The 23,404-nt window shown below is 51.2% G+C and overlaps 9 protein-coding genes across 9 annotated transcripts; 4 read left to right on the top strand and 5 right to left on the bottom strand.

The window, feature by feature from the left end:
- Nucleotides 1–173: 173 nt before the first annotated feature.
- Nucleotides 174–3,055, top strand: COCMIDRAFT_103366 (uncharacterized protein; the record flags this gene model as incomplete). Its single annotated transcript, XM_007692795.1, has 2 exons — nucleotides 174–1,536; nucleotides 1,698–3,055. The coding sequence occupies 2 exons, from the start codon at nucleotides 174–176 to the stop codon at nucleotides 3,053–3,055; spliced, it is 2,721 nt and encodes a 906-aa protein (XP_007690985.1).
- A 381-nt stretch (nucleotides 3,056–3,436) lies between these two features.
- Nucleotides 3,437–4,354, bottom strand: COCMIDRAFT_103365 (uncharacterized protein; the record flags this gene model as incomplete). Its single annotated transcript, XM_007692794.1, has 3 exons — nucleotides 3,437–3,532; nucleotides 3,584–3,751; nucleotides 3,899–4,354. 3 exons carry the CDS (start codon nucleotides 4,352–4,354, stop codon nucleotides 3,437–3,439), a joined length of 720 nt encoding a protein of 239 aa, XP_007690984.1.
- A 486-nt stretch (nucleotides 4,355–4,840) lies between these two features.
- Nucleotides 4,841–5,056, top strand: COCMIDRAFT_103346 (uncharacterized protein; the record flags this gene model as incomplete). The annotated part of the gene is made up of 1 exon (XM_007692793.1): nucleotides 4,841–5,056. The coding sequence occupies one exon, from the start codon at nucleotides 4,841–4,843 to the stop codon at nucleotides 5,054–5,056; it is 216 nt and encodes a 71-aa protein (XP_007690983.1).
- Nucleotides 5,057–5,113: 57 nt separating this feature from the next.
- On the bottom strand, nucleotides 5,114–5,945 carry COCMIDRAFT_103331 (uncharacterized protein; the record flags this gene model as incomplete). Its single annotated transcript, XM_007692792.1, has 2 exons — nucleotides 5,114–5,764; nucleotides 5,814–5,945. 2 exons carry the CDS (start codon nucleotides 5,943–5,945, stop codon nucleotides 5,114–5,116), a joined length of 783 nt encoding a protein of 260 aa, XP_007690982.1.
- A 1,361-nt stretch (nucleotides 5,946–7,306) lies between these two features.
- Nucleotides 7,307–8,425, top strand: COCMIDRAFT_39446 (uncharacterized protein; the record flags this gene model as incomplete). Its single annotated transcript, XM_007692786.1, has 3 exons — nucleotides 7,307–7,354; nucleotides 7,414–7,979; nucleotides 8,041–8,425. 3 exons carry the CDS (start codon nucleotides 7,307–7,309, stop codon nucleotides 8,423–8,425), a joined length of 999 nt encoding a protein of 332 aa, XP_007690976.1.
- Nucleotides 8,426–8,979: 554 nt separating this feature from the next.
- On the bottom strand, nucleotides 8,980–9,728 carry COCMIDRAFT_7929 (uncharacterized protein; the record flags this gene model as incomplete). Its single annotated transcript, XM_007692777.1, has 2 exons — nucleotides 8,980–9,414; nucleotides 9,474–9,728. 2 exons carry the CDS (start codon nucleotides 9,726–9,728, stop codon nucleotides 8,980–8,982), a joined length of 690 nt encoding a protein of 229 aa, XP_007690967.1.
- A 267-nt stretch (nucleotides 9,729–9,995) lies between these two features.
- On the top strand, nucleotides 9,996–11,687 carry COCMIDRAFT_76278 (uncharacterized protein; the record flags this gene model as incomplete). The annotated part of the gene is made up of 1 exon (XM_007692791.1): nucleotides 9,996–11,687. A coding segment is annotated over one exon (1,692 nt), but the record flags the coding sequence as incomplete, so codon positions are not given.
- Nucleotides 11,688–17,370: 5,683 nt separating this feature from the next.
- Nucleotides 17,371–18,873, bottom strand: COCMIDRAFT_103313 (uncharacterized protein; the record flags this gene model as incomplete). Its single annotated transcript, XM_007692790.1, has 5 exons — nucleotides 17,371–17,445; nucleotides 17,503–17,857; nucleotides 18,048–18,420; nucleotides 18,486–18,577; nucleotides 18,803–18,873. The coding sequence occupies 5 exons, from the start codon at nucleotides 18,871–18,873 to the stop codon at nucleotides 17,371–17,373; spliced, it is 966 nt and encodes a 321-aa protein (XP_007690980.1).
- Nucleotides 18,874–20,442: 1,569 nt separating this feature from the next.
- On the bottom strand, nucleotides 20,443–22,389 carry COCMIDRAFT_103316 (uncharacterized protein; the record flags this gene model as incomplete). Its single annotated transcript, XM_007692789.1, has 4 exons — nucleotides 20,443–20,904; nucleotides 20,958–21,808; nucleotides 21,866–22,204; nucleotides 22,299–22,389. The coding sequence occupies 4 exons, from the start codon at nucleotides 22,387–22,389 to the stop codon at nucleotides 20,443–20,445; spliced, it is 1,743 nt and encodes a 580-aa protein (XP_007690979.1).
- Between the last annotated feature and the right edge of the window lie 1,015 nt (nucleotides 22,390–23,404).

The following is a 23,404-nucleotide window of genomic DNA, read 5'->3' as shown; positions in this document are numbered from 1 at the left end:
ACACTTAACACACGACATCCTTGAAATTTCATTCGCCATTATTATTACTAACCCAACAGTAAAATTATAGGTGTAGCCAATCTGCTGGCTGCTTTCCTCCATACAGCTTCACATGAACTGAGGTTGGCGACACAAGCCCTTCAGTTTACTCATCTTGGCTCCAGCCGCTCAACATGAACGACACTGCTGATGACGCATTTCCACTGACCTCTGAATACCTCGTACTGCCACTGTCCCCTACAAAGACCGACAGCACAGAAGAGTGGTCATCACCAAGGACACCCAGGTCCCCTCGCAAAAGTCGCAGCTGTCTCTTCTTTCGGGACGTCGACAATGCCATCCGTGACCTTCACCTGACCCCAACATCTTCTCCTAGGAAGTCCAAACTCAGTTCTCATCTTGACGCGCTCTCAGTTCCGGTATTCGACGCAACCAAGTGCGACTCTTCACCGGTGCAGCCACACGATGACTCACCTGTCAAACCACAGCGACTTGCCGCTACCGATCCACCCTCTTCGTATCTATCTCTTGATCTCGCTATTAAACACGCTCGTTCATTACCCGTGATATTTGAATATCCTTTGCATGACGAAGTACCACTTCATCCAAGCAGAATACATAATTCCGGCCCAGATCGAAGGTCATCACTGCCAAAAAGGCGAAAGCATAGCCATCCTGTCTCCTCAGAAGGCTTGGTCGAAAAGCTTACATACTCACGGTTCCCATCTTCGGGATCTAAGGCATCACCTGTCACCCAGGAAGGTCAAGTTCGGCCCATGACAAGCCATATTGACACCCCAGCGAGGAAAAGCAATCCAGATAATAAACTACGCCCATTTCCTTTATGTTATTCGAGTTCTCCCATAAGACCTAGTCGATCCGTAGCCCGAGAAGGCTTGCTAGAGTCGACTCGCTATAGTCAAACAGGCACGCCTGATCGCTTCATAGCCTACCGTCGGCCACCAGCTGTTGCGCGAGAAAGTTTTGAGCTCAATAGTCCTGCAGAACGTCGAAAAACGGAACAGGCTACTAACCGAGGTACTCACACAAACGCAGACGCCTTCAGTCGTCGGTTACGCAGGAGTGGTCGGCTAAATGAAGAGCTGCGTGGGCTTCGAGAGACACATTCAATGATATTGGGAAGGGTCAACGCCAATAGGAGAAATATTCACTTCAGACGAGGTTCTGTGCCCCTAGCTGCTCGCCAGATCAGTACTGGCGCAGTCTGGAACGTTGGTGGACCTTCTGCTGTGAGTGACACGGTGGTAGCCGTATCCACTGGAAGAGGTAGGATGCTCGGTAGTGGAACGAATGCTCCGCTCTACAAATCCGCATTCCTTAGCCGAGCGGATCCTGAAGCTGAGCTAGAAGCATATGCACAGCGACTAGCACTAGCACTGGATATCGACCGTACAGACCGAATACTCCAACATACACCTTTGTGGACTTCTCGAAACTCTCCAGAGTCTAGCGCACCATCACATGGCAGACATGTGTGGCGAGACAGCGCATGGATCAAAGAGAATTTGAGCTCACGTTTGTTTTCTGAATTCCCACAATATCTTCCACTCGATTTTGGGCTAATGCTTCAATGAAGCACAACGTCAAGTACCGCAGAAGCGAAGAACTGTGCCAATACTGCCGTTCAGATAGGTGCTAGAAATCCCCGAGTTTATTGAAGCTTACCCAACCCACAGTTCTCGACGCACCTGACCTTCGAGACGACTACTATTGCACCCTAATCGCATACTCAGATACCTCCAAATGCCTTGCTGTCGGCCTAGGGAACTTTGTACACATTTGGTCAGAGCGGAGTGGTGTGAACACACCAGAATCACTCAATGCGAGACCGCCAAACAGTATCCCCGTGGATCGGCACGTTACATCCCTCAGTTTTTCGTCAGAGTGCGGTGGCCAGGCAATCCTCGCTGCAGGACGAGCAGACGGACGCATCTCACTTTGGAGCCCCTTTGATTCAGAACCTCGCTTTGATGTTACACAGCCCAAGGCAGTATCATGCGTAGCTTGGAGACCTACTATTGTGCAGCGCCCTTCTCTTCGCGATAGAGCAATGACCGTCTCAACCGAAGAGTTGATCATCGGAGATGAAGTGGGCCATATTTACTTTTACAGCGTTGAATGGCCCTCGGAGACCCAAAGCGCGCTCTTTGGCTGGCATGGCGCCATGACCCTTATCGTCCGTCTAACAATCCACAGCCAACAAATCTGTGGCCTCACATGGTCTCCAGATGGCGAGCTATTCGCAAGTGGCGGAAACGATAACAACTGCAATCTCTTCGAAACGAAGAAGATCCTCCGCCCGAACCCACCAGGCCAAGACACGTCAGCTTTGCTCGACGTCCGTCAGGGACCGACGGGAGAATCCATCTACACAGTGTCGAATCGCGATGACTCAGTATTGCATCTCACTCCCTCCGCAGCAAAGCACACATGGACCCTCAACGCTGCCGTCAAAGCAATGGCCTTTTGTCCTTGGCAACGCGGACTCATCGCCATTGGCGGCGGCTCAAATGACCGCTGTATCCACTTTTACCACACACGCTCGGGTACCTGTCTTGCAACCATCGACTGTGCAGCCCAGGTCACTAGTCTTATCTGGTCGCAGACGCGGCGTGAGATAGCTGCAACGTTTGGCTTTGCCCAACCAGAACATCCGTATCGTATTGCGGTGTTTGCGTGGCCTAGCTGCGAGCAGCTCGTTGCTGTGCCCTGGTATGATGAGAGTCGTGCTCTGTGCGCCATTGCATACCCTGGTGGACCTACAAGCGGAGCACAGCTGGACGACGACAGTAACAACGGAAGAGCAAGAGGCGAAGATGGTGTTTGGTCAAGGAGAGGTGTGGAAGAGGGATGCATAGTGGTTGCGGCTAGTGATATGGCAATTCGATTTCATGAGATATGGTCGGACCGTCGAGGTAGCGTGCCATCAGGCGGACTACTGGGTAATGGGGCAGTAGGTTTGCTGGGTGGGAGCGACATCCTAGAGGGACCATATGCTAGGGGTATTGAGAGTCAGGGCACAGTGATTAGATAAGTTCAACAGCCTCATGAATGAGAGTGCCTAGAGGCAATAGCAATTATGCTTGTTTGCTCAATAACACTCCCAACGAGATTATAACACTCTGTAAGTACCCAGGAATCATGGCAACAGTGCTCTGCAAAGGTGCCGGTACATAGCTGTCGCAAAGTACAGACGGGAAAAATAACAAGGCGAGATGCAGAGATCATACGTGGCGGTCGTGAAGTGATGCAATTGTTTATTCAGACAACTGCTTGAAACAGTCAGTGGTATGAGAAGCGCCTATCCCCTTGAATGCCCGAAGTTTTCATTCAGATACAGGAGCCCACTCCCTTATTTTCGTGTCGACGCCAATGTAACCATTTCACGACCCAATCATGAATTCATGATGATCCTCTAGTGCTTCATGGAAGACGCCCTCCTCTTGCGGGCCTCGTCGTGAGCAGCCTTAGCGTCGTTGATACGCTTGGACAGGATCTGAGCGTACTCGTTCTACCATGTTGTTAGTTTTTGATTCTGTACATAAATATAGAATGTACGTACGGCAGCATCCTTGGAAGCCTCCGCTCGGCGGCGCTTGAGTGCGAGCCTGTGACGCTTGTGCTGGAGACGCTGAGGAGTGACCAGACGCTGGATCTTGGGGGCCTTGGTGTAGGGCCTGGCGCCCTCCTTCTTGGGCTGAACCTCACGACGGATAACGAACTTGCGGACCTACGAATAACATTGTTAGTTCTCAAACCTTTATAATTACTAGGCTCACTTCTTGCTCAGACTCAATCCGCTGCTAGTCGCAGGAAAGAGCGAGACTCAATCCGCTGGGCGAAGCAGGATTGGCGAAGAAGCTATGAGAAAACTCACATCATCTTCCTTGCTGAGACCGAAGAAGCGGCGGATCTTGGTCGCGCGCTTGGGACCGAGGCGCTTGGGGTGGACAATGTCGGTCAGGCCGGGAATGTCCTCGTCACCCTTCTTGACGATGCTGAGAGCCAGGACGGAAAGGTCCATGCCGACAATGCAGCCACGAACGGACTTCCTCTTGCGCTCACCAGTGCGGCGGGGGCGGTAGCAGGAGTGGCCGTCAGAGAGCAGGAGTCGGACACGGGTAGGGTGCATGACACCCTGCTTCATTGGGAAACCTTGCTTGTCGTTTCCACCGGTGATCCTGAAGATGTAGCCCTTGAACTCGTCGCCGACGCTGTCGCCAGGGACTTCGTGACCCATGCGGCGCTCCATGAAGACGCGGAGCTTGCGCTCATCGTCAATCTCAATCAGCTTCTGGGTGCCATTGTTGGGGTAGGAGATGTTGAGCTTCATCTTGACTGCGGCGTCTCGACGGCGTGTGGAAGCTGCAACGTTAGTAGGTGGTCGTGAGAGTCTGAATTGGAGATTTCGCAATCTGCTTTTCGAAAGGCCTCGCTTACGCAGTGGTGCGCGCTAGTGTCCTTGGCGTATCACGTGCACACGTGCCTCACAGCGCGAACATGGACAACAAAAGTTAAGTGTTTTTTTGTGAGTCACGGTGGTAAATAAGTACTTTCTTTGAATTCCTGTAATTCAAGATACAAGTGACCGTTCACAACATTCATGATCGCTTAATCACGCCCCGATGCGAGAGCTACGCTTCAGTGTACAGGGTAGGGCTGGTCGCAACATCAACGTCGTAATCGACTAAAAACGGATGATCGCATCATTCTTTCCATCAGGTGAAACTTCCAAGGTACACCGGTAAGCTGGCATCTTAAGTCAAGTTCAGCCATAACTTAATGGCTATCTCTATTTCCTCGCTGTACACATATAGCAATGCAGTCTCAGATTAGACGTATTCGTTTCATTCCATATGCGCTGCAACTCCTGCAGAAGCCAAGTACTATGCTAATCGACGTGCGCCCGCAATTCATGCTAACCCCAGATCCGATGCACGGAACCAGCTCAGAACCGAGCATTTCCCAACCCAGTAAATCACAAACGCCGAAGCCGTGCCATGCTTTGAATCATGCGCATGTAATGCTTTTTTGATAACACATAAGAAAGAAAAGAAAGAAAGAAACCCCCGAAAAACAATGACATGAGGCCTCAGTGCATGAGCTCGACTGGTGGCCTGGCGGTGCTGGTACTCATGCCTTGAGCCTTTTGCGAAGCAATAGGTCCCTCGACACCCTCCATTGCATCGAGGGGCGTCATAGCCTCAGGTGTCTCGGTTGTGTCTTCAACAGATATGGCTGGAAGGTTAGGCGAGTCGCCATGGTCCTCCGGGTGGTAGACTACAGTTGTGCTGCCTGTCCGCCTCCTGGTAATAGTGTTGCTTCCGTTATCAGTAGGTGACGAGGCCTCGGGGTTTGCATGGAGCTTGGCTAGTGCTGCTGCCAGATCCTCAGGGTGGACAATTGTGTTGGGCGCATCCTCTTCCTTTGTTTCCCAGCCCATGGGCGGCGACGGTGGTGGCGAGATAAAGAAGAGTCGATCCGACTTGGGCAGTGCCAGGTGCTGGTCTGAGGGGTTCATGGGTGTGTTTACGCCAAAGTATACGCGGATACGGAAGCCCATAAGCTGCTCGCCATCAAGAGCCTGGCGAACTTGTATCGCAGAGTCGGTATCGAAGAAGGAGACCACTATACGACGGAAAGATTTGAGCGGTGCCCATGTGTGCACTTTCGCATGTTGGTTGATTGTTTCGCGGATCTCGGTAAGAGTAGATAGTTGGAAGATTTCGGGTGCCAAAAGATTCTGAGTCTTGTTAGTACAGCAGCTGCAAGTCGTTCGATACATTACTTACGGTGATTATGAGAGTGTTTGAGGGTGGTGATGGCTCGACTAGTGGTGGCAAGTCTGACAGGTCGATAGAAAGCGGTGACTTGCTTCGTGATGATGCGCGAGAGCGCTGTGGCGATGGGATGGTGGCCTGCATGCTTGATATCATGGATGCTAGAGGAGCAGATATTTTCTGAATGTCTGGTGGGTTGAGTAGCTTTGGTGAGTTGGGGATTAATGTTGTGACAGAGTGCGTCTTATATCAAACATTGCCCTCTGACGGCGAGTGGTTCCAGCTTCGGCATGCCAGCAGCAAGCGTTGCTCCGCCTCAATTCGCCAAGCCTAGAATTTGGCCGTCCACACCTGCAACCATTGCCAGGACTGGGCACCACTGCACTGCCCCCCATACTCTACTCCTCAACACGTTGCGTAGTGAGGGGTCACGGGCCTCGGAGACGCGTCTTTGATGGAGACTCAGCGGACAACATCACGGTGCGCAAAGAAAAGGAGAAGGCCTCAGCCTCGTTGTTGCACACTCGCCTTCAACTCCGCCCCCAGCCGGACGAAGGAAAACTCTAGCAGCATCGGCTTTAGGCCACAGAATGATATCCGCACAGCGCTGAAGCAATAAGCCTACTGTTAGTGTCCGCCTTGGCTGTGTTCAGACTGACTATACTGCATACACGCTGCAACAGCCGTTGTCTTTCCAACTCGGCAAATGATAGAGTCTTTGATTGGCAGCAGACTCAACAACGTCACTGCTCGTGCTGCGCCGTACGACCTGACAGGGTAATCCATTATACTGGTTGGTTCAACTAGCAACATGACCCTAGGCAGTCCTGTGCACGTCGACTTTGTCAGCCGATAGTAGCAATCTAGTAGTGTCTTACACGCGACAACTCTCCCGTGCCTGACTTGCGGCGTATGTTTCGATAAGAGGTGTCGCAAGCACCTTGCGCACAAGGCTGGATGCAAGTTGCGCCTTGTCGCGCTAACGTCTCGAAGTCCGCAGGCTCAGCATCTTTGCTGAGCTGGCACGTTTCTTCTTGATGCTATCGACTCTTGTTGCATTGGCAAGCCGCCGATAACATTGACTTCTTTCTAGCACTGTAGAATCACTGGCGCACATATGACAATGCTGTAATTCATTTCTAAGCTTCTTCGCCATATTACATGGCACTTGGATGGTTAGTATCATGCATGGCACTACTCTACGAAGTACCAAAGTACCAGAGAACACTCTAGGCCATGCGAACCATCGGGGCAAACCGAGCCTCACATTACCAATCTGTGGCGCAGATGTGGCGCATGGGGTATTCAGCCGCAATCGGCTTAGGCCGCCTCTCAGCTCCAAACTCACCTCAAAGAATCTCCGTATAGCACGACGACCCTAGCCAGCACCACCCCACACACGCCAACACGTACCTTTTGCTCATCCATTCCAGTCGCCTCAGTACCTCGGCTCGCTTGCGACTTTCACGACCCCTCAGCCCCCTTCTCACCCACACAACGACGCGATGGACTATGATCCAGATGGCGGCCAAATCAACGTCCGCTTCCTCCAGGTACACCGCCCGCTCTGTCTACCTTGGCGGATACGTCGAGCTAACACAGCCATGCGTAGGCCGACAACCAGCGCGCCCACTTCATTGTTCAGAACTTCAATCTCGAGACCGCAAATGCACTTCGCCGTGTAATGCTCGCCGAGATCCCGACGCTTGCCATCGATGTTGTCGAAGTGTTTGACAACACATCGGTCCTTGCCGACGAGTTTGTCTGCCACCGACTTGGTCTCATTCCCTTGTCGTCAAAGGGCGTAGACGACCTGTTGTATTCGCGCGACTGCGACTGCGAAGGCTACTGCGACAACTGCAGCGTCGTTCTTACCCTCAATGCCAAATGCACAGGAAGCGAGGTTATGAAGGTGTATGCGCGCGATCTGGTCATCGAGTCGAGGCCGCCAAACGACGAGTTAGGACGGCCAGTGATTACGGATTCAGAGGGGACGGGCAGTTGTATCGTGAAGCTACGCAGAGGCCAGGCCATCAACATGAAGTGCATTGCAAAGAAGGGTATTGCAAAGGAACACGCAAAGTGGGCGCCCAGTGCAGCGATTGGATTCGAATACGATCCCGCAAATAAGCTGCACCACCTGGACTACTGGCACGAGGAAGACGCGGAGAAGGAGTGGTATGTATAGTCTTGTTGAGTGGAGTGAAGGGATCGCGTCGAACTAACGATATGCCCGTAGGCCCAAAGACGAAGCCCGTGTCAATCTCGACGGCGGCCCACCCAACCCCGACGAGCCCTTCAACTACAACGCCGTGCCCACGCGCTTCTTCTACGACGTCGAGACAGTCGGTGGTATCGAGCCCGATCAGATTGTCACAAAAGGAATCCAACGGTTACAAATCAAACTTGCCGAAGTCCTCAAAGAACTATCTGGTGGCATTGGAGACCACGAGGACTTCGGCGGTGCCCAAAGCCCCATGATGAATGGCGGAGGCTACGGCGATGCAGGAGGTTACACGCCGGTGGGAGGCCCCGGAGGCTATGGCGGTGCCAGTTCCTGGGGTGGTGCAGCCCAAGGAGGTACCACGCCATATGGTGCTACGCCTTACGGCCAGGGCTGGTAGATGTATGACGAACTTGGAAGGGAGATCCTAGGGAAATTGAAATACCCAATATACTCTGATTGGGTTTTAAAACAAATGCATGGTCTGGCGTTCGAAAATAGGTTGGGCGTCGTCACAAACAGAGAGAACGAATTCTTATTCAGAATGGAGCAGATTGTGGAGGGGGAGTCGAAAGCAAATGTCAATTGACCTTTTCTCTCTTTCCTTCAAGATTTTTCTTCTTCTTTCATCATCATTGTCCATCAATAAGCTAATATTACAGATACACAACTTCGCAAAGTTACGTCATTTAGGTTAATTTTGGTGCGAAACATTTGTTTGCAGATGCGTGTGTGAGAGAGGGGAATATATGTACACATTGTCTCCATAAAAAGAAGAGAATTTCCAAGTGTAAGCCGATGAGTATGGCACATACACAGGAAGGAAAACGCCTTTTTTCCCCAAAATGTACCGCTGCCTTTCTTTTTGGAGCAGCGAAGCCAAGGTAGGTAGTCATACAGATGCGAGAAAAAAAAAGAGTCTGAGTCGTCATAGATCGTGTAGGAGTTTGTAAATTAGGCATTCTTTACAACGCCAACCTTTGCTGGTCGCAGTACTCTGCCGTTGAGCTTGAAGCCCTTTTGCTGTGTGTGGAAGCAAGTGCCGTCCTCCTTATCTGGCTGCGGTGCCTGGAACACTGCCTCATGGACATTGGGATCGAACTTCTCCGCCGACTCCGAGGGGTCGAATCGCTCCAATCCGTGCTTTTTGAGTGTGTTGATGAGAATGGTGTCGGTCATCTTGATGCCATCGTGCAGGGCAATCAGATCAGTGTTGTCCGACTTGAGCTTCTCCTCTGGCACCGTGCCAAGGGCGCGGTCGAGGTTGTCGACCGACTCGACGAGATCGCGGGCAAAGCGCTGGATGGCAAAGTTCTTTGCGCCTTCAATTTCGCGCTTAGTGCGCTCTTGGAGGTTGCGGAAGTCGGCGACTGAGCGGAGGTATTTGTCCTGTCAGGCATTGTTAGTTGTTTGCCCCTCCTTTTCCTGTGTCTTGGGGTGTGGCATACCTTCAATTCGACAATTTCCTTGTCCTTCTTCTCTAGCTGCTCCTTCAATTGTGATACCTCGTTCTTTTCTGCGGGCGCATCCTCCTTCTTCTCGGCTGCTTCGCCTTCCTTTGCCGGCGGGGCATCTGAATACCATCGGATGGCGGGTGTGGCTACTGCTCGTGTGATGGGGAACTGTTGACGTAGTGGCGCAAAAGCCCGTATTTGGCGGGCAGCCTGTTGCCTCGAGGCGCGGAGTATAGTTCTTTGCAGCATGTTGTGTGTTGATATGTGAAACCTACGAGGGTGGAGCGAGATGATTGTGCGGCAAGAAAAGGTATGTAGTTAGAATGTGGGATGCAATGATGTTGATCGTCTTCGAGAAAATTTCGGAGCTGTGACGGGATTGCCCAGCGCACCCACCCGAACAGGGTCCAGCCTTGCCGTCCCGAGGTCGGATCTTCTCCGAATATTCGCCTTTGATCTACTTTGAGATCTCTGACTTGATTCTCTAGGGCTCAATTCCATGATGCGTGATGCGTAATGCGTTCTTCGCCAATATACTCCCTCCGCATACGCACTTTTGTGTCTCGACATGATGCGCCTCCCTTTGCATCGGTGCAGAAGCCTATCAAGGCTGCCTATTATCGAGGAGGGACATCGCGGGCAGTCATGATCCAACCTCAGCATCTCCCCAAAGAGCGCGCAAAATGGCCGACCATCTTCCGCCAGATCATGGGAAGTGGCGATTCCTATGGACGACAACTCGATGGTATGGGCACGGGCATATCGAGTTTGAGCAAGATATGTCTAATCGAGCCCTACGGAAAAAGGTTTGCTCCTGGTGTACCTGCAACTCGCTTTCGTACAGGGTACGGTGGGATAGATGCAGCTCGAGAAACTGCTCAAGACGTACAGGCTCAAGAGAAAGCACGGCAGAATGTTGATGGCCAGGAAGTAGACGTTGACTATACTTTCGTAGGCCTGGGCATCGAGAACAATGAAGTCGACGTTGCAGGCAATTGTGGGAACATGAGTAGCGCCATCGGTCCCTATGCATACAATGCAGGTCTCCTTCCGCCTCGAATCTATGCACAGGGTGACGGAGAGGTCACAGTCAGAATACGGAACACCAACACCGGCAAGTTGATAAACTCTACATTTACAGTTATCGGGGCCCAAGCTGCTGTTGTGGGAGATTATAGTATTGACGGAGTGACTGGAAACGGTTCAAAGATCAGACTTGACTTCAAACACCCGTATGGCAGCAAGACTGGTAAAGTGCTTCCTACAGGCAAACGGATAGACAACATCGCAGGCTACAAAGTATCCTGCGTAGACGGAGCAAATCCGGCGGTCTTCGTCCGCGCAGACGATGTTGGCGTAGAGGGTACCATTCTTCCCAACGACTTCAACAAGCTTCCGGACAAGCTCGCATTACTCGAAAACATACGGAAAGCCGCAGCAGTGGCAATGGGAATTGCAACAACAGAAGATGAGGTACCCCGTACTATTCCCAAGATCGGTCTCGTGTCGCAGTCATCCACTCATCCTGTACTATCCGGAAAAACACTTGTGTCATCGCAAATGGATATTGTCCTCCGTTTCCTCTCAGACACGCAACCCCATAGGGCTATCCCATTGACTGCAGCATTGACAACAGCAGTCGCAGCTCGCATACCTGGGACCATTGTTGAGCAGATGCTAGCTCCTGACCCTTTGATGGAGGGTGCAATCACCATTGGTCATGGCAGTGGGCGATTACAAGTCAATGCTACCATGGACGAAACGAACAAACTCATCCCAGTCACTGGTACCGTATATCGAACCGCTAAGAGACTGTTTGAGGGAGAAATCTTCTGGACCGACAACGTTGGTGAGGCTTCTGAAGCTGGCACCATTTATGGCAGCAACGGTCGACACTCTCTCGGTCTAGCATTTGTACTTGAAAATAGAGGGCAAAGCTCGTCTCATCTATTTGAGGAAGATGCGCATCAGAAACAAGAAGAGGCAAGTGAGCAAAAGCAAGTATCGCAGATTGAACAGGTCATCAACCCAGCCGAAGATGGCGAAAAAGAAGCAAAAGTATCAAGACTCAGCTACCGACCGCTTCCTGATCCTCATCGAAAGAATATCTTTGCATCTTTCCCGGACCATCCTGCCACACCTCTCACATCGGCTCTCCAGAAACTCCATGCACAAACTACCCGCCTACTTTCTGACCCGGATCTCACAAACCGCGACTACAATCCAGAGCTCCCAGGCACTATCAGGCATGTGCAGCTTAAACTATTATTCGCTGGTCGTACGCAGCAGGTGACAAACGAGAAAGCTAGCGAGAAGGCTAGCGAGAAGTTAAAGGTAAGGATGGGGAAGATGGAGAAGAGAGCGAAGAAGAAGGTGGAAAAGAAAGAGAAGAAGAGAAGGTTGCACGAGGCGAGAGAAGTCAAGAGGAAGAGAAAGGAGGTTCTGTTATTTAAGAAGGCTCTTGAGAGTAAAAATGGGAGTGCGAAAAATCAGGAGACAAAATCAGAGTTTTGGTGCCAGTTCTTGCCTTGAGAGAAAAATAAATAGTAACTATCCGAATGAAATCATAGTCGATTAACTATCTTCGGTGCGCTTCTTATATCTCTCTTGTATCCACACTTTTTTCTTATCAAAGTCACCCATTTTGTTTATTATTTTCACTCACCAAACCTCATGTCGCTATAGCATGTCTTACGTGTACTTATTCAAGATGATCTATTGTCTACTATATCACTTGATGTACTACGAGACGAAAAATAGTCAAAAAGTGTCACTGATACATTCCTCATCTGCCCAAGAGTAGCCATTCATGCTCGACAAGATTAACAGATATTTCGGTTAGGAGGAACTCTCAATCTATTCAAGATATCTAGTAGCTTCAACAATTCAGGAGGAACATAAGGTTATGATGCGTCGTGGTCTCGTATAGGCAAAGTTATTTCCCCGTCATGTTGCTGATATTACCAAATTCGTTCCATTCTCCAAAACGACTTGATGAGAAACTACCCTTACCAAAGACCCATGGTGAGTCGGCAGGTTCATCGGAAAAATCCGGTTGAACGGCAACAACTGGTGATGGATCTTCCATTTCCTTTCCCTTACAACTTTGTTGTGGTGGTCAAATGATACAACAATGTTTTCGCCATCACCCCGCAATTTCGACATTGCCGCTTCTTTCCAACCCCTCCGGGTTGATATGTCCCTTGCAATCCCTTGACTCCAATTACTGCATTCGGTTTTGATGTTCAATTATCGTATGATCTCTCGCACCATAAATGTGTGTACATGGGTTGTACTCCCTACTAGCCTTGGCCTATCCTAACTCGCCACCAGAACATCCGACACACTCACTTACACTTGCTGCATGCCAACTCTCATGATCCCAACATCTCGCATTGCCTTCTCTTCTTATCGTCACACCAGCAAAATGCAATCTCCACTCGCTGCCCCACTCCCATAGCTATCCTCTATTCCGTTTCCATTCGCCTCTACTACAAACACCCCATGTCTCGCAAGCGAATGAACCCAGTAAGTATGCATATACGAAAGTGAACGCCGATATAGACCCTAGCCTTCATCCTAAGCCAGATGAACGCGTCACCTTCCCTGACGACGATGATCAATGTAAAGAACTAGTAACAGTTGAGTATGTACATGCTGCAAGGCCCTGTGCAGCTCTTTTCGGGCCGTTGTGCATGTTCATCACATTGCATGCATACACCGGAGTTGTTATTACTATAACACCAAGATTCCTGGCGATAAAGTGGGGTGAGGCCAGTTATCGTGACCTGAACTAACCCGCATACATCCCTAACGATGCGCCAGTCCCACTCTTAAAAAGGCATGGGGAGGCCAGGGTCCCGAATCCATCAGGACCATACTTTTTCAGGTTTTCCGACTAGATGGTCAATCGGGGATGTATCTTGCGTCGCTTCTTCTTGTAAGTATTGTCGTTTGGTCGCTGCATGCAAGGATATCATGTCCACCCCATTCCCCCTCCCATTCCCCACTCGAGGCGAGGTGATTAAAGTTGCCTTTCGGGCCGCGCTCTGGGGGCTAGTATGCACGCAAGCGTGTTTTGCATTGCCGCGCAAGGCACGGTAAGGGACACAGGACGCTTCAAGCGCAAATCATTCGATGTGGGTCGTTGATATAGCTGGGGGAGGAAGAGTTTTAGTTGTAGTCGTTGCTGCTAAGGATGATACTAATGTACGGTCGTAAACGTGAGGAGGTGAGGGAGGACTCGATGCGAGGCGTAGAGAACACAATCGGAATCCGACGTCAATGCTCTTAGGTGATTGCTGCTTTCGACAGCGAGTTACCGAATGCGGTATTTGGAGACAGGAAAACAATGCATGTGACTCCATTCGACATTTCTGCTTTGGCCTCTCCCGTTCTGAGGTCACAACACCAGGCAGGATACACCCGCACAATGCCATGTCCCACCACTTGGAGCTATGCCCCTCAGCCACCCATGCGCCAGTCTCGTCTTTTGCTATCGTCCTATTTCCCGCAGAACCTAAGATAAGACCGCTATCAAGGTCATTGCCTGCAAACATCTCGCTCGCCGTATCTAACCCGAAGCCACAACCTTAAAAACGTACGAGTGTACCAAATAGACATTTAGGGGGGGAAGGTATGGCAAAGCAGGAAGGAGAAAGAAACAGCCTAAGCGCAATATCGTGGCGTCCATCAAACCACTGCAAGCGATGGCCGAACCTCCCAATTAACCTTTTGCCCATGATACAGCCACCACAATCCAAGATTTCCAGAAATACCGATCAGACTAGAAGTAAAAGAAAAACAAGCATTCAAGAGACACTGTAAAAATAAAAGTAAATCTCACCACCCCCCACATGGTAAACGTTCCACACCGTCTGTGCTTCTGAAGTCCTACCTATTTACACTCCATTTTCCCACGCTAACTGCGGCCCCGAAAACTCTAAACCCGCGAACAAAACAAGATGAGCAAGGCCTCCCATTTCAAATCTCGATCTTGATCTCGATCGAGATTCAAGAAAAGGGAAAAGAAGGGTACACCATACCAAAATCACGCAAAAAAAGGGTCAACGATTGCGAAATAACGTGAAAGAAGGGCGAACGAGAATAGGGTCCCTTTTCAGGGTCCTTTTCTTCCTGCAGGGTCTCTTCAGGGTCCTTTTTTCCCACCCCATCGTCCCGTTCCCGTTGACCCTTAACACAACCACCACCAACATTCTTTCCCTTCATCATCTCCAATCATCATCGTCATCACATCCATCACATCCTTCGGCACTCGGGCTTTGCGGTAACATACACACACACGCGCACATACGCACATACGCAACACCCGTCACATACCACATACGCCTGTCCACCACCCACACATCCACCCGTCAAACACCTTAAACCCCCCCCCCTTACAAACGCAACCGCGCACTCCGGTTGCCGAAAGAGAAACGTCGCAGGACAAAAAAAGCCGCTCCTCCCCTCCCCTCCCCTCCCCCCTACTTCAACTTACATTTCCCAGCTAGTCAAATAGAGTTTTTCGCAGATACCGGGGTGTACTTACATGTGGCAAGGCACGGGCGTTCGGTGTCTCTCTTTCCCCGGATCGCCGATTGTACATTGAACTCACGGTGCAGATGTATTCCTGTGCGTGTTTTTGGTTACTTTGGGGCTGGGGCTGGGGCTGGGGCTTTGCTTCCACCCCCCCTCCCCCCCCCTTCGGTGTAAGCGGGTGTGGGATTGTGGGTTGGGAAAGCTTCGGAGTGTGCTGGTGTGTGCATGCGGGTTAAAGAAGAAAAATGAGGGGTTGGATGCTGCCGGGTAGGAGTGGGGAGGCGGCGCTGGGTATGGGTGGGGTAAGGTTTTTGTTACGGGTAGGTTAGATAGATAGATATGTGTGCGTGTGTGTACGTGAATTACTTTAGATGTGTAATAGGTAGATAGTGAGTGTGCGGACTGCTCACTATGATTCTACTATTACAACGTCTATCCCTACTATTACCATAGCTATTCTGTGCGAATAAGTGACAAAGAGGAAATACGAAGCATAGCTGAAAGGCCAAATGCACCATCTTAGCGCTCCGGCAGTTGAGTCGTGAAATGTGTTCATCGACCGATCACCTTTGAACTTTGTTTCTTTCGTCCGATAAACGTTTGCCGTTAGCTATACATTGAGTAAGTGTCCAAGGAGAATTTACACTTTCCTACACACGGCTTTGCTTTGAAAGTTTGGCACCTCGCAACACTTCGCTAATCCCGTTATCCTGGTACATATGTACAAGTGCAGGTGCCTTTTCCCCCGCACGTCTCCCTTTTTTTTAAAGAAAAAAACTGCTGGGTGCAGCTGGGTGCTGGTGCGAACTCTGTGATACCGGTCAAAAGGGCGCCGATCATGCAGGGTAGTAACAGAGTTTGGAATGTGCGTGCGCGCATGCGCAAACCTTTTGCTGCCCTTCCCACATGCTGTTTCTCTTCTCCATTATACGACCCCTATACTTTACTATTCTACCGGACGAATCGGTAAATATCAAGATATGATTGATATCGGGCGAAGGAGGTACAGTACCTGCCCCCAAATCACTAGGACTCGACTAAAGTATATAGCCGAATCCTGAATCCAAACTCTAACGCCCCCAACGCTCTGTAAAGGGCAAGAAAATGTCCCATTCCCGAACGCCTTGCCGCACGCCCCGATATCATTCCAACGTTCGGTTGCATGTAAAGTACCTCTCCAGCGCCGACTAGCGTGCGCATGTCGATACCCAGCATTGAGGCCCGCGGAGCAACTCACCACAGACCACCACCCAGAAATCACATGCCTATGAAGAAAACGTGGCGATCACCACCAGTCCGGAAACCTTGCGCAAATCATGCCTGCCCATCCAAGCAATCCCGTAGTCGGGCAAGCATGGCATCAGGTGGATGAGCCCCTCGCCGGAACGGAGCGGTCGATCGTGGTTTGTGCGAACCTGTCGAGTAGTCTAACAATCGCGGAGAAAGAGACAAACAGGGGAAAGGGCGACGATTATGTGACTCGCAGGATCGGGATTGTCTAGATTTGCTGACAGTCGGGGGACATCTCGAGGGCCGGACATAAAAATGTGCCGGCATTAGCAGCAGGGTCGTCTCTAGACCGCCTCTGGTACGGTATGTGGACCTGGGGCAAGCTGAGATGAAGATGGACTAAACTAATAGGGCGACCTCCGTGGCGTTAGCCTCGTCTCTCTATCTCTCTCTCTCTCTCTCTCTCTCTCTCTCTGCAACTAGTACTGAATCAAGTCGTGTCCTTGATACAAACTGCACTTGTCATTCAATACGAGACCTGAGGTGCACGCGCTCAACTCTCGTATCTCTACCAGCCATGGCGACATTTACGTCTAGTTTGCCCGTGCTTGTATGGACGCCACTCTGACCGAATGCAAGTCATATCACGGAGGTACTGCACGTTGCGCAACCCTGATTTGCGCTAAGTCAAGAAGTTTGACGACCATATAAAGTTCACACTGATGCAGGCTAAAATTGCACTAGCCACATTAGCTCGCATCACATGGCGCAGCGAACGCAGCGAGTGCCTCAGTGTGGCGTCGTCCTCAGCCAACATGTCAAACCGGGTTGACAGCGGAATTGTCTTGAGCACCTGCCACGTGTTTTAGCGAGCAAAATATACGATTAGTCTGCATATAATTTCACTAATGCAAAAGTAGTGCGACACCACGTGATGTAGCAGTGACTGAACCCCTAGTTACGGGATCCTGGCATGCGATCTGCAGATCATCGTAGTGCCCGTAATATGTCATTAGGAAGAAAGAGCAAAGTCGTGATGGTGACCCTAACGCCAAAACCGCCTTGAACGCCGAGATCCATGTGTTGACTGATCACTGTTGAATCAGTCGTCGTCTCTGTTCTAGTCGACAGGAGCGTGCTTGAAGAGGAAGCTAACACTCTCTCCGTTGTGGGTACGTCTGCAAGCCTCGGCAAGCTGTGGTTCATAGTCAGACTCTGAATTTAACCGTCCATCGCATGGTTAGCCACTTACAGTTGGACTGATGTCAATGGTTTCAATGCGGTCGCAGAGTTCCTTCTTGTCTTCGTGAGGAACAGTGTTGGTGACAACAATCTTCTTGAGCTTGCTGCCATTGAGGGCCTCGATGGCATTTCCACTGAGGATACCATGTGTAACAATAGCAAGCGCATCCTTGGCGCCCTCGGAAATCAGTACGTCTGCTGCTTTGACAAGTGTGCCACAAGTGTCGGCCATGTCATCGACTAAAATTGCCGTCTTGCCGCGTACATCTCCGACCAGCACCATTCGTGAAACTTCATTGGGGCGAGTTCGCTCCTTGTGAATAAGAGCAAATCCAAGATTCAAGCCGTCTGCTATAGAAGTTGCCCTGCCATTGGTCAACACTGCTATTCACTGGAGCCTGACAAGGGGCGGAGGGAGGAGGGGTTGTGCTTCCCGCCCACATGATGCAGTGGCGTGTTGCTACATCACACAGCACCCTTGCAAAATGGCGCGCTTAGGTGGGTTGCACCTTGAACTGCTTGAGATCTTTGACGCTAACATCAGGAGTATCTTACCTCTTTGCGCCGCCTGCATCTGGACTGACAATGACACAGTCCTTGACGTCTAGGTTCTCGCGGATCCAGCGGAGCGTGCTCGGCTCGGCGTACAGGTTATCAACAGGGACGTTGAAGAAGCCCTGGATTTGGCTAGCATGGAGGTCCATTGTGATGACATGATTGCAACCGGCGGTCTGGAGCATGTTCGCCATGAGCTTTGCTGTGATTGGTGCTCGAGACTTGTCCTTCTTGTCCTGACGAGCATAGGGGAAATTTGGAATCACTGCCGTAATGCGGCGGGCAGATGCCGTCTTGCAGGCGTTGATCATGATGAGCAGTTCCATCAGAGCATCGTTGATGTCGCCTGGTGGCGTGGATTGCAAGATGAAGACTGTAACATCGTAAGTTGAGGCTCGCTAGACATGGATATGCTACACAACAGGAAGCAGTCCATACCATCTTCATCTCTCACAGATTCGCCAATGGTCACGGACGTCTCCTGGTTCGAGTATTGAAGTACGAGAATTTTGGTGAGTTCTATGCCTAGTCTGTGACGACATTAGTGACGCTGCACCAACATGTTTCATCAATGTCGGAGCGTTTTCTTTTTTTCTTGCTTGCACAGAAGCAAGCCGGATTTAAAAATATATAGCGTCGTTGTTGTTGCATGCACGCTGGATCTGCACTGGCCTCATGGCAGATGGAGATGACCGCAAGTGTCCACGCCTAGTTGTAGTCCCAAGAAGCACCGGGAAGCAAAGACTTGAACGTACCGATCAGCCACAAGGCGGGCAAGCTCGGGATAGCTGTTGCCAGTCAGCAACTTGATACTGTTAGTAGCCATGGTGGTGATAATGACGGCGAGAGAGAATGCTGCCGTCTAAGATATGTCACCTTGTCACCAAAGGCCAAACTTTTTCGCACAAAATGGCGGGCACGGGCCATGCGGAGAAAGGTGCCGCCGAGGGGAGAGCCGGCCATGTGGTCGCGGCAGACGATAGATGAACCCCCGCGATTACAAACCCCTTCGTCCTCAGCATCTCGAAACCTTCAAACTGTGGCAAAAGGTATTGCGACCCAATCTACATAACATTCGGTCAGCATTTCCATGGCCATCCGCGTCGGGTGGTGGCTGAGGTCTGCCGCTTCGTTGGGCCAAGGCGAGTTTGCCCGCTTTTAGTCTTGTTCTGAAACTCGGGAAGCGGCACACGGCTGCACCTATGTTTGCTGGTGCTCTCTACACCTACACCTAGGCCAGGGCCTACGTAGACGTAGAATGTCTTTCCGAAAAATAATCCACATCTGATGTCAGCAGCCATGTGGCAACTGTATACGAAAGTAAGCAAGCACGCATCAAAGTTAATGTCAATGCTGTAAGCAAATGCATAGAAGGGCGAGATTTTTTTTGCTTGTAGCCTAGTAGTCCGTGCAAGTTCCCTTTTCGCAAAGTCTCCTTTTTTTACAAATTCCTGCCCCACCATATTTCCGTTTTACCGACATTTTCTACAACGTCACGGCGCCGTTGAAACGGGCTATAGCGATTATCTTATAGTCCATATAGCCAAGGCCTCGAGCCTCATCGTTTTGGGAACGTATTTCAATGAAACCATCCCGTGCATCGTGTACTTCTTGCCTGCTATGACTGGCTGTCTTTACAAGCCGGTCATGCGATAGTATTGCTACAGTTGCCGTCACAAAGAGTCTGGACCTGAGTGGCTGCTGAGATGTGATGAGAAACCGACCTGCCGATGCGATGGTGCTCGTTCCTTGTGACGTCGGAGGGGGAGGGGGGGGCGCTTTCGGCACGGCGGTGTTTCGTGCCTCGCTTCGAACAGGCACAGCGCCACAAGTGCATGTTTGCATGTTTGACGAGGGTCAATAACGCTTGGCTCAAGATACGTACGATTCTCGATTCATGAACCCATGCGGGGTTGTAGCTCAATACATGTATGGTGTCCCAAATGACATCCGTCTGCCGTCGTCCAAGCTCCACGCTTCCACGCCCACAAGCTCCAAGCTCCAAATACGAAACAAGCCCCTGACAAATTCGTCGCCATTTTCGAAATGGCGAAGTTAGAGAAAGTATTGATGTGCAAAAGAAAGAAAAACAACACCAGAATGTATAGGAAGTAATGTGCAAGAGATAATGTGCAAAAAATTGGGTATACATGCCAGCGTGAAGAATGAAGGCGAAACGTTGGCGTATAAATCTTGCCGCCAAACGTTTGAATAGAAAAAAAAAGGTCGAACCAGTCCAACAAGGAGAGAAGAAAAAATTAGGGAGGGTAGTTCCAAAGGCCGTTATGGTACAAACATAGGAAATCGTGTGACGAAAGCGGTATAATTAAGGGTATGCCACCTGGGAAGGAGGCATGATCGAAGGTGCCATTGGGCGGTGTGTAGTGTGCGCGTCTTAGCAAGTTTGTTCACACATCTTGCCGATCGCCTTCTCAATGTCCGAGAATAGGTTGAGAACGTGTCCATCAGCGTAGATCTTGATAGATTCAGTCTCCTTTCGCTGGGATCGCGCAGGACTGTCCATTTTTACAGGACTCCGCGGAGGAGTGGCTTCGGCGACTTGATCACGGGAGCTAGGATCGAGGACGATAGCAGCAGCCACATGCTCGAGCAACTTTTGGCGTAAGCGAAGGCGGCGGTTTTCGGCCTGCTCCAGTTTTTGGATGAACTCGTCGATTGACACGTCCAACTCGGCTAGCGCTTCTTCTTGCTTGAGTAGGGATTCACGCGAGAAGATAACTGTCTCTCCACGCCGCAGATAGGCAATCATGCGACCGTGAAGCTTCTGGCGACCTGCGCGCAGCGACTTGTAAGTCTTGCGGAGATAATCGCAGCGTTCATCAAGTGCTCGGAGTTCCTGTTATTTTGTTTAGTGCTAGTTCGTCTACACAGGGTTTGCAAACAACTCACTCTTGATAACGATGCTACATCACGCTTGTTAAGGACTTCAAAGTTGCCTGCTTGATCATAGGCTTGCTTATGGAGCAGTCTCTTGTCGGCATCACTGATTCGCCTTGAAGCCTCAGATACGCGCATGCCTTGGGGGAGCTTCCAAGAGTCAGGTATAGTCTCGGGACCAGTGGTTTCAGACATGGCACGCGGCCGGTCTTTTTTGCTGTTGCGGCATTTTGGCCGACCTCGGTCCATGATGGATGATTCTGACATGTTGCGGTTGTGGGGAAAGGTTTGTGTAGCAATGGGATCTCTTCTCTCTGTTCGTGGTGAACCTCGGGCTGATGCAGGTGAAGATGCGTAAAAGGGATTGATGAAGGTGGATGGTGGTGTGGGAAGGCCCATGCTGCCGTTTTGCGATCGCCGGAGGTCAATGGCACTCAACGGAGTACCTCCGCCTGAGCTGATCGACGCGGGAGTGGTGAGTTGTGACTTGCTTGCTTTTGAGTTGAGTATCAAGGGTGTTGGAGAGCCCTTGCGCTCGGTAACAGGAGACTTTGGAGGCACTTGGGGCGGAATTTCCCAGTCTTCTTCAGCGATGTTGTCGGTCTCAAGTTTGAGCAAAGGCCTAGGCGTCGCACCAGGGCTTAGAATGGGAGACAGCGGCCTGCCGGAGATGGCGGGCAGTTCTGAAGTAAGCGGAGCGGTAGTGTACTGAGTCTGGACTGGAGAAGGGCCGGTAATGCAATCCATCATGGCGTCGCCGAAAGGACCAGAGCGCCAGTTAGTACCGGGAGCACTGCAAGAGCGCTCGTGGCCAAGCACTTCATATGAAGGTTTGCGGAGAGGAGGTCTTCCCGGGATGGTTGCTGAAACCAAATGTCAGCAATTGGACGGGCAGCCAAGAAAGAAGCATTTGGACTTACGTGAATCAAGGGGCATCTCTTGGACGGTCGTCATGGTGCTTCCGAGTTCAGGCACACTGACTTTGCGTCTTCGTGATAGGGAGCCGGTTCGTTGCCAAAAAGGCAGACTGTTCTCGGAGAGGAGAGCAGTGTCACTGAGCGAAGTAGGTGATCGACCAGCAGCAAGGGCAGCGACCCTGTCTGCTGAGTGGCTTGTCTTTGAACCGAGGGCTGGGCTCTTTGCTGAGAGCCAAAGTTGGTACTTGGACGGGGCCTGTTGGGTGGAAGGTTGAGAAGAAGAGGACAGTGGTGGACTCTTTGCCTGGGTGGTGGTGGTGGTAGCTGGCGAGAGGAGAGAATCTTGGGTGGCCTGAAGATCTCTGAGTGAGCGAGAGCGCCGGGGCAGGTGGTAATTCATTGGGATGGGATAGTGGAGGGGCGAGTGGAGCGGGACGACGTACCATTGGGGACGATGATGTTTCCAGTGTTATATAAACAGAGGTGTGGTCGGGATCGGAGCGCATGCAGTTTGCTATGTGTGTCATGGCGGGCGTTTGAGCGCTGTGGCTCACTTGTCTGAAGTACAAGGTTGGTGAGACTCGGAAGGCGGGCACGTCAAACATGAGGTTTTCCCTGCATGTAATACATATGTGGTAAAAAAGGCACTGCAGCGGGTTAAGGGTAGGTCGCAGGCGCTAGTAGTGCAGCAACGAACAAGGCCCCTGCTACGGCGCAGCGTACCAATACCAGCGTCCGTGTCTAGGCTGTCGGCGGCGCGTCCCAGGTGGGCCTGGTGGGCGTTGGGATGAAACGAGCACCTAACCTCGCATGTCTGGCGATTCGTGGGGAAGGCTATATCGTCACGCAATTAAGGCCCAGGGTGATCTGCACGATGTGCAGCACGGCACCAGGCACCGCCATCGACCAAAGGCCGTAAGGGCCGTGACAGAGGGCCGTGACAGAGGGCCGTGTCTTTTTTGGAACGAGGCATGTAGTGAAATACGGGCGGAAAGGGCCGGGTGCATGTACGTGCTAACGACATAGATGGATGAGGGAGTCAGTGTGTACATGGAGTAGCGCAGCAAGTAGCAGTCGCAGCACGCACGGCCACCTGCCGCGGTCGACGTTGAGCCACTTAGTCAGACTCTTGCGAAGCCGCTGTTTGTGCAGCAGACAACGGACGGTTGATGCGAGGTGGAGGGGTTGTCGACCAAAGCGGCATGAAAGCCGGCCGACGTGGTGCAAACAGGCTGAGGCAGCTGGCGGCGACCGACCTAGTGGCTCTGACGACAATATGCCGAGGAGACCAGGTCATGGGCCATGGGCAGGCGAGCGATGCTGCGATGGCATGGATGTGGATGGTCTTGGAGTCGGGAAAGAAGGAAAACATGTGCCCTGTGCTGTGCTGCTGGACGGTGGTCGTGTGTCAGTTGGCGTGGGTGGACGGGGTGGGTGTATGGGAGGAGGGGTGAGTGGAAGAGATGGATGGATGGATGAATGGATGGATGAATTGGGCGTATGGGGGCGTGTGTGTATGAGTGTGTGTGTGAATGTGAATGT

The sequence above is a fragment of the Bipolaris oryzae genome (genome assembly GCF_000523455.1).
Source record: "Bipolaris oryzae ATCC 44560 unplaced genomic scaffold scaffold_141, whole genome shotgun sequence".
In the NCBI taxonomy this organism is placed as follows: Eukaryota; Fungi; Ascomycota; class Dothideomycetes; order Pleosporales; family Pleosporaceae; genus Bipolaris; species Bipolaris oryzae.
Note: the sequence above shows the minus strand (reverse complement) of the source record. Positions and strands in the feature narration are given on the sequence as shown.